At 38.6% G+C, this 16,401-nt stretch overlaps 1 protein-coding gene across 6 annotated transcripts in view; it reads left to right on the plus strand.

Moving 5' to 3' along the window:
• Positions 1-16,401, plus strand: part of RNF130 (ring finger protein 130) — a 54,238-nt gene that overhangs the window by 15,821 nt on the left and 22,016 nt on the right. For all 6 annotated transcript variants that reach the window (XM_041397537.1, XM_041397538.1, XM_041397542.1 and 3 more), the window contains 3 exons: positions 8,501-8,751; positions 12,351-12,422; positions 14,225-14,307. In XM_041397537.1, coding sequence (XP_041253471.1) covers positions 8,501-8,751; positions 12,351-12,422; positions 14,225-14,307 — 406 coding nt within the window. The remainder of the gene's footprint in view (positions 1-8,500; positions 8,752-12,350; positions 12,423-14,224; positions 14,308-16,401) is intronic.

Genomic DNA, 16,401 nt, shown 5'->3' on the forward strand with positions numbered 1-16,401 from the left:
ACTGCTTGCCTTTTTCTCACAAATGTCTTTTATGTAACTCTCAGCTGAGCTGATGCATGAAAGCTCTGGCGGGGTGCGCTGCAGATTATCTTGCACAAATGTGTGCTGACGAATATTTTAGCTCCACGCCAAATCCACTGCAAAACTTGCCCTGGATTACTGAGACCTACTTTTAATCCACAGGTCCAAACTAATTTTATTTTATATTATAATATTGTTATTAAAATGTATTATTAGTAATTTATCTTAGACTATTAGTGAAAAGGAAAGAGCTGAGTCATTAAAGCTGAAGCCTTTATAAAAAGGCAAAGTAATTAATAGTCTAAGCATTGTTTACATATATTTGATCATTTTTTGTTTATGTTTGCTAATTGAAAATGTGAAAGATGAGTGTCAACAGCTTTATTGTTGATCCTGTTTCCCACTACATTCCTTGGAGGTGTATCAATCAGGAAAATCTGTCACACAGTAGCTAGAGGTGTCTGACACTTAGAGATGTGGAGAGGAGTGTTTGACATGCTGATTCTGGACCATAAGGAAGCACTTGTCTCTTCAAGGCAATCCAGGAAAACCCCTTTACAGAGCCATCACAGCCTTGGTGCCTTGCAGAACTGCCTACCAGTGTTTCTGTGTCATACATGCCTCATCCACAACTGAAATAACAGCAGTCAGGCTCATTTTAACTCAGCCAGCTGAAAGGGTAATTAGTTCTGTGACTGTGAAAAGGCCCACGGGACTGTTGGTGACTGTAAGTAATTACATTCTTCTTCTTATCCAAAGTCTGAGCTCCAGCAGCAGAGTAATTCCCCATATCTATGGACTCAGTAGAACCAAATTTATTATATTAATCTATGAATATGCTATTTATAAATCTCTCAAAGTATTTTGTAGTGTCCTTGGGTAAGGCTGTCTTGCCATTTCTCTTTGGTGCTTTGCTGAATTTTTTTGGAATGACTGTCCATGTCCAGATTGAGAGATGTGTACAGAAGTCTGTAGAAGAAAATACATGAGCATGACAAATTGCCCTTTTTTAGACATCCTTGGGTTTTTTAGGTGCACCATCCATTAGTGGGAATACAAACTGCTATCCAGAAATGGCAAAATATAAGCCACCTGCTAGCACCTCATCACACTATGGAAGAGACAATTATCAAAATCCAAGTGTGTCTTACATTGATGAATGGGTCAGTGAAGTCTACACTGCATTGATATTATTGAGGAATCAAGAATGTAACACTGTAACAGGTTTTGGACGTTGTTCAGAAGTATAGAAAGTGAAGAAAAGCTGTTTTCAAATCAGCAAAAATATTTTCGGAAGATAGGAGGACATAGATATTTCAGAAATGTGTTAAACTGTGACACAGTTTTTCTCAGTGGTGTGTAATGTGTTAGGATTACACCATTTCCCTAGTCAAAACTTAAAGTGATCCTTCAGCTTTTTATTAATTTGCATTTGTTCAAGGTTTGAATATAAAATTTGGTCTCCTTTGTTAGCATACTGATACCTTAACAATACAAGTATTTATGCCTTGAAAGAGACTGCAAATCAGTTTACTTGCCATAAACATTGTTAAATGCCATGTAAAAATGTGAGTTAAAAAAAAAAAAATCTGTGCCCAGATTGTGGAAAGGGGATGATCAAGTGATACATTTCTTTGTGCCAAGCTTTTTTTATTCTTCCGGCATTATTTAGGTGGAATGTCTGTTTCCTTTAAAAAAGATAAAACTGTAGTGCAAGCAGATGCAGAGAAGCATTGCTAAGAGAGTGTGAAATGTCTGTAAAGTCACTGCAACATCTGTCTGCTTTTCTTGTGTCTAGGCTTGGTTTTTCCTAGTGTAAAGAGCCCAAAAGGTCACACGCACAAAATATATGTGTATATATATTAATGTAATTTCCAGACAATAAAAGTCCTTCCACAGAAAGGGAATATGTGATATATGTGGAATTATCAAGATGATTCACAGGAGGGGAGCACAAGAAGCCCCAGGTCTCCAAACCCAGTGTCCCTACTATTCCAGGGGAACTCTGCTGCAGTTCAAATTCCAGGGATTTCTGAAGTCTCTCCTCTTCCTGGCCCAGCCATGGGTCTGTCCTCCTGCTGCCCATCAGAAGCATTGAAGTAGCATGTTTAAAGACTGGGCAGAGATTCTGGAACTTGAGGGACTCTAACAATAAAGAGGTGGGTGCATCTTGTAGCTTTATAGAGGACCTTAATTTTTCTAGCAGTGCTTGGTGTCATGACTTGGGATGGAAGACAGAGGAGCTCCTTGGGTGAGGAGGAAATGATCTGCAGAGAAGCCAAAGCCCAACACCTTTTGTATGTACTGATGTTGTGTTGGGTCTTGGAGGAGCTGTGAGCGTTGGTTTTCTGGAGTGGCCTGGGTGTAGGAGAGAAACAGCTTGACCTTGACAAGCCTGAGGAAATCCAGGGGTGTGGCTCCCCAGCTCACGTGTATCAGCAGGATTTGGACTTGTGAATGAATCAGGATGTGGCTGTGACTACCTGTTTTGATTGCATGCAAATTCTTCCTTAAGAAACATTTCCCTGAGTGTCAAAATAGAGCAGTTGGGTTATGAAATAATGTGTCAGCAGTTGTCATCTAAATACAGCCCAACCGTTTTCACGATTGATTTTGCCATTTGGCTCTCCTTTTAGGAACTCTTGGTCAGAGTAAATTATAAAGCTGATCAAAAATACAGCAAGGACGTTATATTGAGGCATTGTTTCGTGTTTAATGAAGGAGGACGGGCTTATAAGTTTTATTATTTATCACAAACTTAATGTGCTACAGACTAGCACAACAAGAATCTGATTAGGCTTTTAATATTTGTTTTGAATTTAATTGTGTCACACCCATCTTTGAAAATCTGCTCTTGCTGTTTCTGCTTTTCTAATCATATGCCTCAATCAATGCCTGCACTTCTTAAAGGAGCAGGACTTTGTGATGATCCGTTCTGTCTGCAGTACAGCAGTGCCTGGCACGTTGCAAAACACTGAAGTGTGTGTAATCATGTTTAGAGGGCACAGAGCAGGACCCTCTCTTTACCTGACAGAGTGAAAAATGTTGAAGTTCTTCTTGCTACAAAGAAGAGTTTTGCGTGTTCTTCAGATTCACATTTACAGTTTTTATAGAAGCCTTTTCCTCACTGAACTTGAAATACCTACTTCTTTGTCCTCCTGAGTAGAGAGAATTCAGGTTTTAATTTCAGAAGCTTTTTTATTTAGGTTGTTTTGCATAGGTTTGGGCAGCAAAGAGACTTGTTGTGATTTCTGAAAATATCTGCTCAGTGTTTTGGGATAAAAGGTTGTTCCACTGGTTGTATTTAACTGAGGCATCCTGTGAAAGACTGACTTTTGGGTAATAGTTTCAAATGCTGCTGCCCTTGATGATTTTTCTCATGGTAATTTTGTAAAGTCTGTTTTGGTGTCTGACACTACCTAAAGCAGGCCTCCTAAACTAAGTGTTTACATACAGGCAATAATTCAACATTTTCAATATTACTAAGGCAACAGGAAGACAATGTTTTAAAATGCTACTAGTCTCATTTTAAAATTAATGTATATTCTTGACATTCAATTCTTGTCTTGTTTAGAATGCAATAGCTGTCAAATATTCTGTTTCCAGAAGTATTTGATTTGGGACATCTCAAATAACATATTCTACTCTTGAGATTGCTCATGTGTTGACAGCTTGGATGTGCTCTTGTTTACTTTCTGATTAGATCAAAATAAAAATATGTGCAGCTAGACCAGTTTTAATGACTCTGAAGATATGCCAAGGCTCGTCCTCTTGGTGTCTGCTTTCCCATAAACCTGTTTAGAATGTAAGAGTTATTCTTCACAACGAATTTCTTTCTTTTGCATCAGACAAAAATGTCAAGATACCTGATAAGTGTGTGGGTTTCCCCACTGTTGTGCCATGGAATTTTTTTTTAAAAACAGTTCTCCCCAAGCCTGCTTTTTCTAGCAGCACAGCTTTGCACACAGGCCAGTATGCCTTTCCCTTATCCTGTACCTCACGGGTTCCATGGATTATATCCTCTGTGGCTGAATCCCTTCCCTTGTAGATCCTTGCTTTCACCTCTGTTCTCATGCAGCTCAAATGTCCTCTGGTGTTTTCACAGAACTCACAATTGGTCTATCAAAATTTCATATACAGCCATAGCTTTCATTAGTGTTTTCCTGCTTTCTTTGTCATTTTCTGGGATCCCAAATTCTGTTGGAGTGGTTTCTGTTAGTTGATGTTATTCCAAGAAAACTGTCACTCACAGTAATAGGACTGATCCCTTTCCTGGGTACTGAATAGTAGGTCTTACTGTCTTTTTATTTCTCATATAATGCATTCAGAAATGCTTAGCACACAGCTACAGGATTTTAATAGGAGAATAGGGAAGTAACAGAAGAATAGGGAAGTCTGGCTTTTGAGGATGGGCAGTTCTATTTCCAGTTACATTATCATGATGATGATCCTATTGCTGCACTCAGAAAGGCAGTAGCATTTCACTCTCTGAATCCATCTTTTAAGTGACTGTCTGAACCAATCTTTACCTTTATCAGAGAATGGAGAATTTGTGTTTTCTAAGGAAGTACTCTGAAATTTTCACCAGCAGAATTATTCAGGTAAATGTGCTACATTTAGGTTTTTCAGAAAGAAGTGATGAAAGGACTCAGTTGCAGTTAAATTTTCTCTGCTATTTAAAGAGGACAGTATTCTTTCACAAGCATGAGATTAGTGCAGTCTGTGTGCCTCATGCTGTGTCTGCAGCATCAGCAGCCACTATCAGAGACTTATTGCAAGGACTTTAGCTTAAAATATCAGCCATTAGCAAATCACTGACCTTTGTTATGAGTATCTGACTTAATTCTCAGTTCTCTGCAAACCTTGTCGCATCAAATCACAGTAGTTCAGTGCCTCTTACAGGTGGTCTGACACTCTCCACATTCGAGGTGGGATCTGAGGTTTGCCCTCCCCATCTGCAAGGAGGTGGATGAAGCTTTGCAGCCCTGATTGGCAGCTGCATTTTGCCAGGCTGCCATTGCCTGCAACCTCCAGTGGGTGTTGAGTGGATTGAAGGTGTCTGAAGTCTGCTCTTTGAACCATGCTTGCCTTCAGCTTCAGCCTGGTATCCTGGACATAGTTAGCCATATTTTGAGCTTCAGATAAACATTTGGTAGTCAAGAATTAACAACAACAAAGACGATAAAAAAACCTACCAAAAAATCCCAACACAACAAAAACACCACAAATATTTGCTTGTGATGATACTTGTAACATTTCTATGAGATGACTTTTTATTGACTTTCTGAGCATGCTCTTTTGGAATTGCTAGGGGATGTGAATAGGTCAGTGAGAGAGCAAAGCAGTTTCCTTATGAGGTCTACAGGAAACTCCTGGATGTTGCTGTTTTTCCCATAGTCCTGTTTTTACTGTCTTGTAAGCTTTTAATTTCTTCTGTCTTCTGCTCTCACAATGTAACATTATACTGATTTAATGATTAGTCACAACTTCATCCCTTTTCATACACAGAGTTGTATAACTATCCTAATTAAACATGCACATGGTAAAATTGCAAGCTAGAAAAAGCTGCCTGGGCTTGGATGATAGCAATTAAATGATTTATGTTTACAGACATCAATATTTATCTTATGCCTACCGTCTGTCCTAGCTTGTCATCTGTGGTTCCATGTGTAGTTCATTGGCTTTAGTAAGCAATACAGATTCTTTTCTCTGGACACTGTGTTCTTGGCTGAGGAAAATATTGCTTTTCATAAGATCATGGAGTAAGACCGTATTCTGAGTTTCACAAACACTCTTAGTCTTTCTGTCTTCACCTGAGGATTTTTTTCTGCTAAAGTTTCAGAAATACAAGGTTTCAAGGTGCTTAAAATAAATGAGTCACTGTCTCCTCCTGCCCCCAATTGTTCTCAAACAGGGAGTTCTTGCTAAAATTATTTAGGGTGATGCCCCTGACAAAAATACGGATGAACCAAGTCCCAGTTTCCACTGAGCTTCAGTATGTTCAACAGACACAATTTATTTTTCTTTTCTGCAGTTCTCCTTGGCTCTGGCGGGGTCAGAAGCAGCAGTAGCACTTTGGCTGTTCCCAGTTGAGTCATTTGGAATGCAAATCACTTTGCAGTGATGCCAGAGGTTCCCATTGTGCTGGGCTTTATATAAAACGTGTGACAGATTGTCAGCTTTGTCACATTCCCTGGGCAGCAGGGAATAGGTAGAGGCTTCAGCTTTAGATTCAGATAGAACTGGACTAGTATCAGAAGATCTTTGTCATCTTTGCCTTGCAGATAACTATAAATCATGTTAGATATTACACTGAGTGCTTTAGCTTGATATTTTGATACTAACATAATTTCTCAGTGCAAATAAATTCCTACTGGGGAAGCTTAGCAGGGCATGTGCTCGGGGGAATACAATCTTCCTGTACCTTTCCCTGCTTTTCTTCCCAATCTGAGCTAGATATGAAGAGCAGAAGTGAAGTCTGGGGAAAATATCAAGCAATATAAATTATTTGCTCTTGATTGATCTTGCACTATCTGAGCTGCAGGGATTTGGGGTTGCAGGAGCATGTGCTGCATCTAAATGCAGGATCTTGCAGGAGGGGTATCTCTTGTGCTGTAAAATTGTGCTGCAAGTCTGGGCAGGAACTATCTTCCCAACTGGACAAATAGGAATCTGGGCAGATGTCCATGAAAACAAAACTAGTGATGGACTTTTACTCTGAGATTTGCTGTCTATTAAATATCTTGGTTGTTTTTGCATGAAACCAAACTTGGTACTGAAGTGTCTCTTGAGAGCTGGGTTAAAGTTGATCTTGTATGAGTCTGTGCTATACTAGAGATTAAATACATTGTGTTGAGTTTTCATTGCTATTCAAAGCTTTTGAATTACTGTGGCACTGTTTCAAAAATATTCAGAAGGAAACACTGAACTTTCTTTTCCTGTTCAGTCCCATGTTACCAGGACAAGGCCTGAATGACTTTGCCATTTCAATTTTAAATAAAGTTTAAATTTCTTGAGGAAAGCAGTTGGAGGGCTGTGGAATGGGTTTTTTTTCAATTATTGTGAAAATTTTAATTTCTGAGATTATCAGTTTTGATTCTTTTGAGTCATTCTGTCAGCACCAACGTTAGTGAACTTAATAGGAAAACTGATGATGGTGACTGTTAATGTTACTGTTTAGCATGGTGAATTCAAAGAGTAACAAGGGAACTTTTAAGGCTCTCGCACAACTCTGTTGTAAGTCCCCATTTTGGAAAAGTATGTAGCCATCACCCTTAATTATTGTGCCCAGGGTTCAAAGGTGCTGCTCTTTTGGCTCTTGAACATCATTTTGTGGATACAGTAGCTTCTTAAAAATTAGGTTGTGATTAAAAGACTTTGAACAAATGCCTTGTGTTAAAATAGGATCTCATATTCTCTACTGTCACACTAGGTTCTCTGCAGCTTAAATCCACTCTAAATCCAGAATCTTGGTGCTGAAGTCATTTGCCTTATACAGTTCCTCTCTGAGGGAATATGAGTTGGAGCAAGCAGATGGAACAAGCACATGAACAGATTTTGCAAGCATTTTGAAAATAGGTCTTGAAAGGGTTTTTAGTATTGGAAGCAAATAAGTCTGGATGAATAAGAATGAAGCTTCACAAGGTTTTTTTTCATTCTGGCTTTGGTTTTTCTAAAACTTTTCTTTCTTTTAACTTAGAATTACCCTGTGTTCAAGATCCTCTTTTTTTAATGAGGTCTTTGCTTTAAAACATAGGTGCTCTCTCTGCTCTATAGGTGATTTTGTTCTTTTTCAGCAAGGCTTATGGCTTTCCTATTATCCTTGTACCAATAATTTTCCCTTTGGGACAGGAAATAGTCTAGAGGCAAGACACTATGAAAACAGATGGGCTGCACATTGAAAATGGAGCTGATGAAGCTGACAGCCTCTTTGCAATGCTATCAAGCGTGTCTTTGTATGGGTGATAAAATCAGCAGTCAAACTTCTGCCAAGTTTTTTCAATTCTCTTCTACTTTGCAGCCACATAACCACACAGGAGAGCTTGCATAACTCTCCCCAGCAACATCCACAGCACTGCCTATGCTAAGGGCACTCGAGCAATATTCTCACTCATCTCCTAAATGTTTTTCTGAGAGTTGCCTGTTTAGGTATTCACGGCTTCAGATCTGGAACAAATGTACTTTTGAAAGCTTGTTCAGACTGCACACAGTAATTACCATGTGGGAAGTACTGTGTACCAGCAGTAGAGATCTGTTCCTATGTGTGGAGCTGCAGAGAGTTTAGGGCAAATGTTAATGCCCTAATTTGAAAATCTGGGTTTGAAGGACAAGGCATGAGTAGAGTGCCCAGTAGCATGTTCCATGTGCCATAGACGGCTTAGATTAAAACCTCGAGTTGTCAAATGGCTTTGCAAAATCTTGTGAGCAGCATGCCATGTTAATTTAAAATAAAAATTAAACTTTTTTCCCCTTTTTATAGGAACTGGAGACATTGTTGCTGTCATGATTACAGAATCGAAGGTTAAGGAGATCCTGAATTACTTGGAGAAGAATATCTCTGTCCTGATGGCCATAGCAGTGGGGTCCCGTGTTCCTCCAAAGAACTTCAGTCGGGGCTCTCTAGTCTTTGTGTCAATATCATTCATTGTTTTGATGATCATTTCTTCAGCATGGTTAATATTTTACTTCATCCAGAAGATCAGGTACACAAGTGCACGTGACAGGAATCAGGTAAGGGGTGTCTTCTTTTCTCTTAAGTTATGGAGATAATATTTCAGTATACAATAATCAACAGAGAACAAATAAGGAATGCCCATCAAACTAGTGTTCAGAATCTCTTTGTTCCAAGGCAGAGCATGTTGCCAGAAAAGGATTTTTGTGCAGCAAAGTGTTTTCATCCTGAGCAGCACTGGTATAGATCCTATTGCATGACAGGAAAGAATCAAACTGAAGCAAAATACTTGAGTTTTGGTTTGTGTAAGTCTAAAAGTCAGATGGATTCTGTGTTGGCTGAGTAATACATACTAGATGTATGTTGGGAATTAGGAGGAAAGTTAAGTTGTGAATCAACTTGTGTAGTGTAGGGAAACACTGAGCAAATATTGCAAATTCTATCCATGCTCTTAAGGATATGTTCTGTAATAGTTAAGGTAGTTCAGAAATTGTACAAAAGTATTCCCAAACCATAATCTGTTATGAATGTTAGTGTAGAGCTGCTTAGTGATCTGTGTTAACTTTCAATTTTATTTAAGATCACCCTTGGTAAGGAGTGTCTAATTCTCCTGGTCATATATTATAACCAAAATTTTGTCAAATATGCCTTTCTTCCATTCTTCTTCAATTCTTAATTTGTTTGAGCACTGAGTTATATATGACCATACTCAGAGATCTAGACTAAATCAAGTTGTCAACTCAAACACAGATAAACTTTAGAAGTAAATGTTTTACTAGTGTGGACTTAATGACCCTCCATAGTGTGCCTTGGCTTTTATTGAGAAGGGTCAGTAAACCTCAGGAAATCCACGGTGCCCTCTTTGCCCTGCCTTTCTGTCAAGGCTAACTTAGAAACCTCCTGACCTCTAGTCACTGTCATCCCTTTCCCCCAAATTACAGCAGATACACAGCAGCTGACTGCGGGCCAGTTTTTTGGTGTTCTATCAGACCTAAAATAAATCCAAACTTACAAAACCTCAGCTGTGGCACAGGATTTCCTTTTCAGTTACTATAAATAGTGTCTGATGCTGCAGGTCCCATGGGCATCCGGTAGATTTTCTTAAGGATGTCATTCTTAAATGACCACACTGTAGCTGGTACTTAGTGTGGTCCCTTGGGATGGTGAAAGTTTAAATATAACTGTAACTTAATGAATGTCTGTGGAATACTAAATTGTGCCTTCTCTATCCCCTACATGGCTTTAGGCTCCTTCCAAATGTCCACGTTTCAAAACAGTTGCTCCATTGGGAAAGGGCTCTTATGACCTCTTTTTCTTTCTTTAGATTTTTACAGAGGTCAGGAGAAACTTGATGAAAATTTTATGTGGTTTAAAAAGCTGAGCTTATTAAACTTTAATAAGAAGGTGGCGACAGCTGTTGCTTATTTTTAAAGAGCTTTGAGAGCTTTCACAAAGACTGTACTGTTAGTGATGAAATAACTTGGTTTAGGCTATGATCTTATTTTTAAGTTATGTCAAGGCACAAGTTTTTCTGTTTTTTAAATCAAATCCATCAAAAACTTGCTGTGTTTTGTAGATGACACAAGTAGATATTGGTATTTCACATCGTTATTCTTGCACGCTTCCACCAGAGGTGTGAAACTCTCTTGCACGTGGAAGTGACCTTTTCCATCCAGACAGTTGTGGGTTTTAAAAGCAAGCATATGCTGTGTGCTTGTGCCCTAACTTAGCAAAACAGCGAATCCTGAGCATTTCCAGTGTTAACATGAAAGAGTATTTGTTAAAATTAAAAAATGGAAGAGCTTGACCTCTTAAACAGAGGAGATGGAAGTTATTATTTAGCAAATCTATTTACGTAAAAGAACTTCAATATGCTGGAAGAGTTCTGCTGAAATATTACGCTTTCAATGGGAAAATAATCTTTAAAATTTCTTGTAGTGCATATACAGTCACATGCAGTAGAACGAAATACAGATACTACCCACATTTACTTAGCTGTTGGAGTTGAGCATTTAAGTTAAATGCCATTTCAGCCTCGTTCCTCTCTTAGTAATCATGCTTTTGGTTATGCAATGGTTATCTACTCCAGCAGTGTGCCCAGTGTGTTCTGTGTCATTAAGTACTCAGGCCAATGTGCTTGTTCTGGGGCATGTAATTTAGATCAGCTTAAATTGACCAAATTCTTGCATATTGAAGTTAGGGTGAGATTTTTGACTTTAGCAAGCATATAATTTCCCATCCCAGCTCTGCTTCTAGTGCTGTGCTTCCTACATGGACATATTTCAGTAACTGGGACTGTGTATCTGATTTTTTTCCAATTCTTGTTCTAAAAAATATAAAATAAGAGTTGCTGTTCTGTGAAAATCACAAGGAAGAAAAGTGCTTACATAATTCTAGAATAAGTGATACAGTCAGTTGTGATACAGACTTCTGAGGTCGTTGTGTTTCTCAAATAAAAGCAACTTTCAGTGCAGTTTGCATGTGGGGAAATGTGTGATACAGGGAGTACACCTTATGAAGAATTTAGGTTTCAGTTTTTTATAGAAGGTGGGCACAAACGTCCACACATTCATTGCAGGCTGAAGGAGAGGTTTTGAGAGCTGCATTCTGAGAAGCAGCCTATCTCTTTCAAGGGAAGACTACTTAGTACAGTTAGGAGGGGAAAGAGAAAATACATCATTTCTGGTTTTAAGTCAGTTGTAAACCAAGTCTGATGTCGCATGTCCCTGAAGGAAGATGATGGATGATTTGTTTCATTCAGTGCCCACCTCTGGGACCCCAGTGGGAAAACAGTGACAAACAGCTGTTTTTTATTAGCTGGGAGCTGGGCATTTCAATAGGAATCAACACTTGGATGACAGAAAAGGCTCCTTCCATCCGGCTGTGGTGGTCATAAAGCAGCATAAACAGCAAATAATTTGGCCTCTGCATTAACATTGAGATTATTTTCAAACCAATATTAATTTCAGGTTATTTAAGTCTATATTGGCTTATTTAGATTTCATGACCCATCATTTTCTTCTGAGATCCTGGTGGTTTTGGGTAATAGCAGGAGAGAAACCTTCAAACCAATATTAATTTCAGCTTTATTTAAGTCTGTATTGGCTTATTTAGATTTCATGACCCATCATTTTCTTCTGAGATCCTGGTGGTTTTGGGTAATAGCAGGAGAGAAACTAGGTTACACTGGGAGGATCATTTGCATCTCAGAGTAAGATCAGCCTGCTCAGAGTGGAAATATAAAAATAATTCAAGCTTAAGAGAACATGCAGCATATTACAGCACACTGAATAAAAACCAGTATGAACAGAATATAATGGAAATCATTGGGAGGGAACATTGCTTCAGCTTTTGTTCTGCAACCTGGGTTTGATTAGGTTTGCACATCAGTGTTGATTCACTTCTGTGGACTTCTGTACAGTCCGTGAGTTTTATGCCCATGCTTGTGGAGAGCATTTGAGGATTCAACTGTTGGCTGTTTTTCCTTCTCAACAAATCTCTGTGCTTTGCTGTGTTTGCATTTTGTCTTATGTGTTGGCCTGCTGCCATAGTGTGTATTGCAGTGGTATTATTGAGTCCAAATAAGTCATTGTAAAGGACACTAATGAAGCTTGTTTATCAGGGTTAATTTGTGTTCTCTTCTTTGTCACTTTATTAGCGTCGTCTTGGAGATGCTGCCAAGAAAGCCATTGGTAAATTGACAACCAGGACAGTAAAGAAGGGTGATAAGGTATAATAATAAGATTTCAACATTATAAACTTGGGCATCATGTTTAATTTTTTTGTCTGTGGAAACAATCTCAATTTTTTTGTTTGTGTTTCTGATTTATGACTTTGCCTTCCTTGTTGGAGGCTTGCTTTGTCCTGTGGCACAATATTTTGTGTAACTGTGGTATTGATGTGTGCTGTGTATTTCAAAGAAGGTTTTCCTGCTTAAATACTATTTGCACTCCATCTGGCAGCTGTGACTGAGGGTGGTTTTGTGTGCTGGCTGACTGGGAGGGTGTCCTGGCATGAGTAGATGGGACTGGCATTGTTTATGTAGAAGTCTAAAGCTTAGAACTTTATAATATGTAAGTTCTGTAAAGGAAAAATGAATTTAAAAGACAGGTAATTGAAGATAATCTCTTAAGTAAAATACAACTATTAAGTAAATTAAGGGGAAACGTAAAGAGGTATTTCAGTCAAAGTTACTCCAAGAATATTTCTTGCTAGTATAAAAGCTGAAATATATGGTGTGTTATGTCCTTTTTCCATTTTTGAGAGCAGTATTACTTTATTTTTGATTCTGAAAGGAAAATATAGTCATTTAATCTTGCTCAATTTTTAGCTTTAATTTTCAAAAGGCAGGGGAATTCTGGCTATGATTTGATTTTTAAAATATTGTTTCCTAGGGCCTTTTTATTGTGATTCCTTTTTTCTTTCTTTTCAACACTATCAGCAGTGGGAGATTAGGAAGTGATAGGAAAAATTGCTTCCAGAGAGAAGGCAGAGCAAATGTCTTTCTGTTCTTCCTCCCTCCCTAGTAGTTCTATTTCAAAACAGCCCACTGCACTAAATATTTTCTGTAATGGGAGAACATACAAATTAGAGGAACTTTTCAATGTAAAACAATGCTGTTGTCTTGACAGCATAAATTCAGAAGTGGCAAGTGCTGTGCAGCTTGCAGTACAGACAGCATGAGGTGCACATGCAGGTGAACAGAGTGGGAAAAACCTTTTCTTCCTCAGAGGAGCCATCAGGATTCTCTGTGTGCAGCCCTGGCTGGTGCTGACCAGGAGTGGCTGTGGCCTTGCTCTGCTCCCTGTCTTGGTGTCTGACTTGTAGCTGGTTGGCTTCAAAAAGAATAATGAAGTTGAGAAGGCACGGCCTGTATGTGTCACAGGCCCAAACATTTTAAATATGTATTGTTGATGCCATATCTATATACAAAGGAAGTCCCCCCTTTTTCATTTGATATCTTAAAATATCATATTTTAAAATATAATTTAAAAAAATCATAACTTCTGGAAAATAGAAAAGAGAGGAGCTGGTCAATCAGTGATATTCATGTCTTCATAAGAATGATGATAATTCTGCAAGTAAGCAGCAGACATAAATATGGGAGTAGTCTGCACTACGTAAAATGTGCTCATTGTGACTGTAAAAATGTGCCCCACAATTTTTATTCCGCCAAAACAAACAAAAAAACCCTGGATAAAATAGAAATGTTAGTTCTAAATTGGATGGGAAAAAAAAGGAAATCTAGGAAAGTCTCCACTATATTTTATAATGATTCCACTGAGCATTAGAATCATCTTAGGCCTTAGCTTATGTATCAAATGATGATTTACCAGCTCCAAGAAAGGGCAGTTTTGCATGTATGAGATGCTTTTCTTGCTTAAGTCATGTTGGAATATAATAATCCAGTCATTGGGTTTGTGGTTTGGTAACAGCCACTTGGCACAGTGCAGTTCGTGTACTAGTCACAACTACTTTGACATTTGTCGTAGCCTCAGCTCTTGACTTGAATTCTCATTCTATTCATTTTAGGAAACAGACCCAGACTTTGATCATTGTGCTGTCTGCATTGAGAGTTACAAGCAGAATGATGTTGTTCGCATTTTGCCATGCAAGTAAGAAAATAAAGTTGCTTTGTTTGGAAGCTGTTCTCTTTTGCTTCATTTCATGTGTTAGGTGCATTGTAATTCACAAATGGGTTTGTTGGATGTTTCCAGTCCTAATTACAGACACTTTATTTTAGACTGTGGTGCCAGAAGGTGTGAAGGTGGGTGCTGGCACTTAGGACAATGGAGATTAAACATAATTATATTAAAGATATTGGCAATGGAGCTATTGAGATTGCATTGAGGTGGAGGGGTGCAGGTTTAAGAACCAAGTGATGGGCAGACTCAAAAAACTTCAGTATAATGAGCTAGGTACAGCTGCAGCATTCTGCACTGTAGATGTGCAACAACTGGCTGCTGGTTTTTGAAACTGTAGGGAGTGGAAATGCAGTCTTTGCAACCTTCATACCTCCTGACATTAGTCAGACACTGTGCTGTCATCTGTCTTTGGTGCTTTTAATGCAGTGTGATCTTGGCTTGTGTCTGAAGATTTGTACTTGCTGGTGATTCTGCATTACTGCTTAAAATGTAACAACTTCCTCCCCTTTTATAGCATTGTGTTGACATTTACAGGTTTTTAGTTTGCTTCCATTCCAATTCCATTCTTGAGTTGTTTTGGGACATTTTCTCTTTGAGAGATGCTTTTAAATACTTTTCCACCTGGTGGTTGATTTTGATGAATCATACATTCTGGTAGCATTAAGCATTACCAAGGACATCTTTCCCTTGTGTTCTGAAATGCAAAGCATTCTCCTCATCTTCAGGCACAAAACCCACATGTAAATTAGGTTGTATATATGCAGCAAGATCCAGTAACTTGGCTTGTGCTTGGTACATAAATGGTTCTGCATGATACTCTAGAAGCAGCAAAGTCATGTGTTGGAATCAGTCTCCAGTCAGGCAGCAGCAGCACATAAGAGCTCATTATTTGTCTTCTAAATCCTCCTGCAGGCTGTTCTGAATAGCTTGAATATCTTCTAATGTGCAGGGTATTTCCATAATCATAAAAGGAAAACAGTATTATTTTCTATCTTGCTGATCAAAATATGTGTGCATTATACTTCTGTAGCCAAAAATCTAATTCAGTTTACTGTTCTCTGTGTTCCTTACCTCTTGGACAGCAGGAAACAATGACCTGTTTTAGATTCTCAGTGTTGTTTAGCTAAAATGCCCTATAACTGTTTATTTAGAAACTCTAATTAAAATATTTAGGAATGGAAGAGCTTAGATTGGAAAGATATGGGAGCCTTTTGTCATGTGGATGTATGTGCATTTCTTTTTTACAATTCAGTCATTTTTACTCAAAGTTGATGTCCACTTGCCCTGAAAAATGTACTCCCAAGTGTAAAGTAAATATTTCAGAGTTATATCATTTATTGCAATCTCAAGTGAAGCTTGTATAGGTGAATTAAGCCCTATTATTTTGATATGTCATGCAGAAGGTTATTCAGAAATTAGAGGAGGAACTTCTGGAAACTGCCCACCAGTTTTAGACCTCTGAGATGGTTGTTTTGTAAACTGCCTCTTAAGAAAGCTTCTCTTGTGTAGTTCTACTGTGAGGCTCAAGGACATGGAATGAAAGGTCACAAATCCCACTCTTCTGTGCCTTTCTCTTGGTACTGAACAAAAGGCAGGAGGAGGTCCTTGCCAGTGAAGAGAGAATGACTCTTCCCTGATAGGAAACCAGCTGTTCCAATGAGCACAAGGCAGAGTTGGGATTAAAAGCCAACTTCCTTAGTTAAACAGCTGCCCCTTGGCAATCAGTGGATATGTTGCTGATACCCACAGATACAATACAGACCATTTGAACAAGGTGATCATTGATTTATTTTTTTCTTTTATTTTCTTTTTTTTTTTTTTTTTGTAATTAAAAGTCCTTTTTCTTCAGACACTTTGTTGAGCTGCAGTCCTGCAGACAGGAGGCTCTGGGCTCTCAGGGGTGCTTAGAGCTGTTCAGGGAGCTGCATGCAGGTGCACCTGGCTGCCACCTCAGCACAACCGGCCCCAGTGCAGTTTCCCATGTAAAGGAGAGATCAAGGCTCTTGTGTAGATCATTTTCTGTTCTGTTTTTCACAAGAATGTAAGGTCAGCAAAGGCTCAGAT

The sequence above is a fragment of the Onychostruthus taczanowskii genome, unplaced genomic scaffold (genome assembly GCF_017590055.1).
Source record: "Onychostruthus taczanowskii isolate IOZ18803 unplaced genomic scaffold, ASM1759005v1 scaffold14, whole genome shotgun sequence".
Taxonomy (NCBI): Eukaryota; Metazoa; Chordata; class Aves; order Passeriformes; family Passeridae; genus Onychostruthus; species Onychostruthus taczanowskii.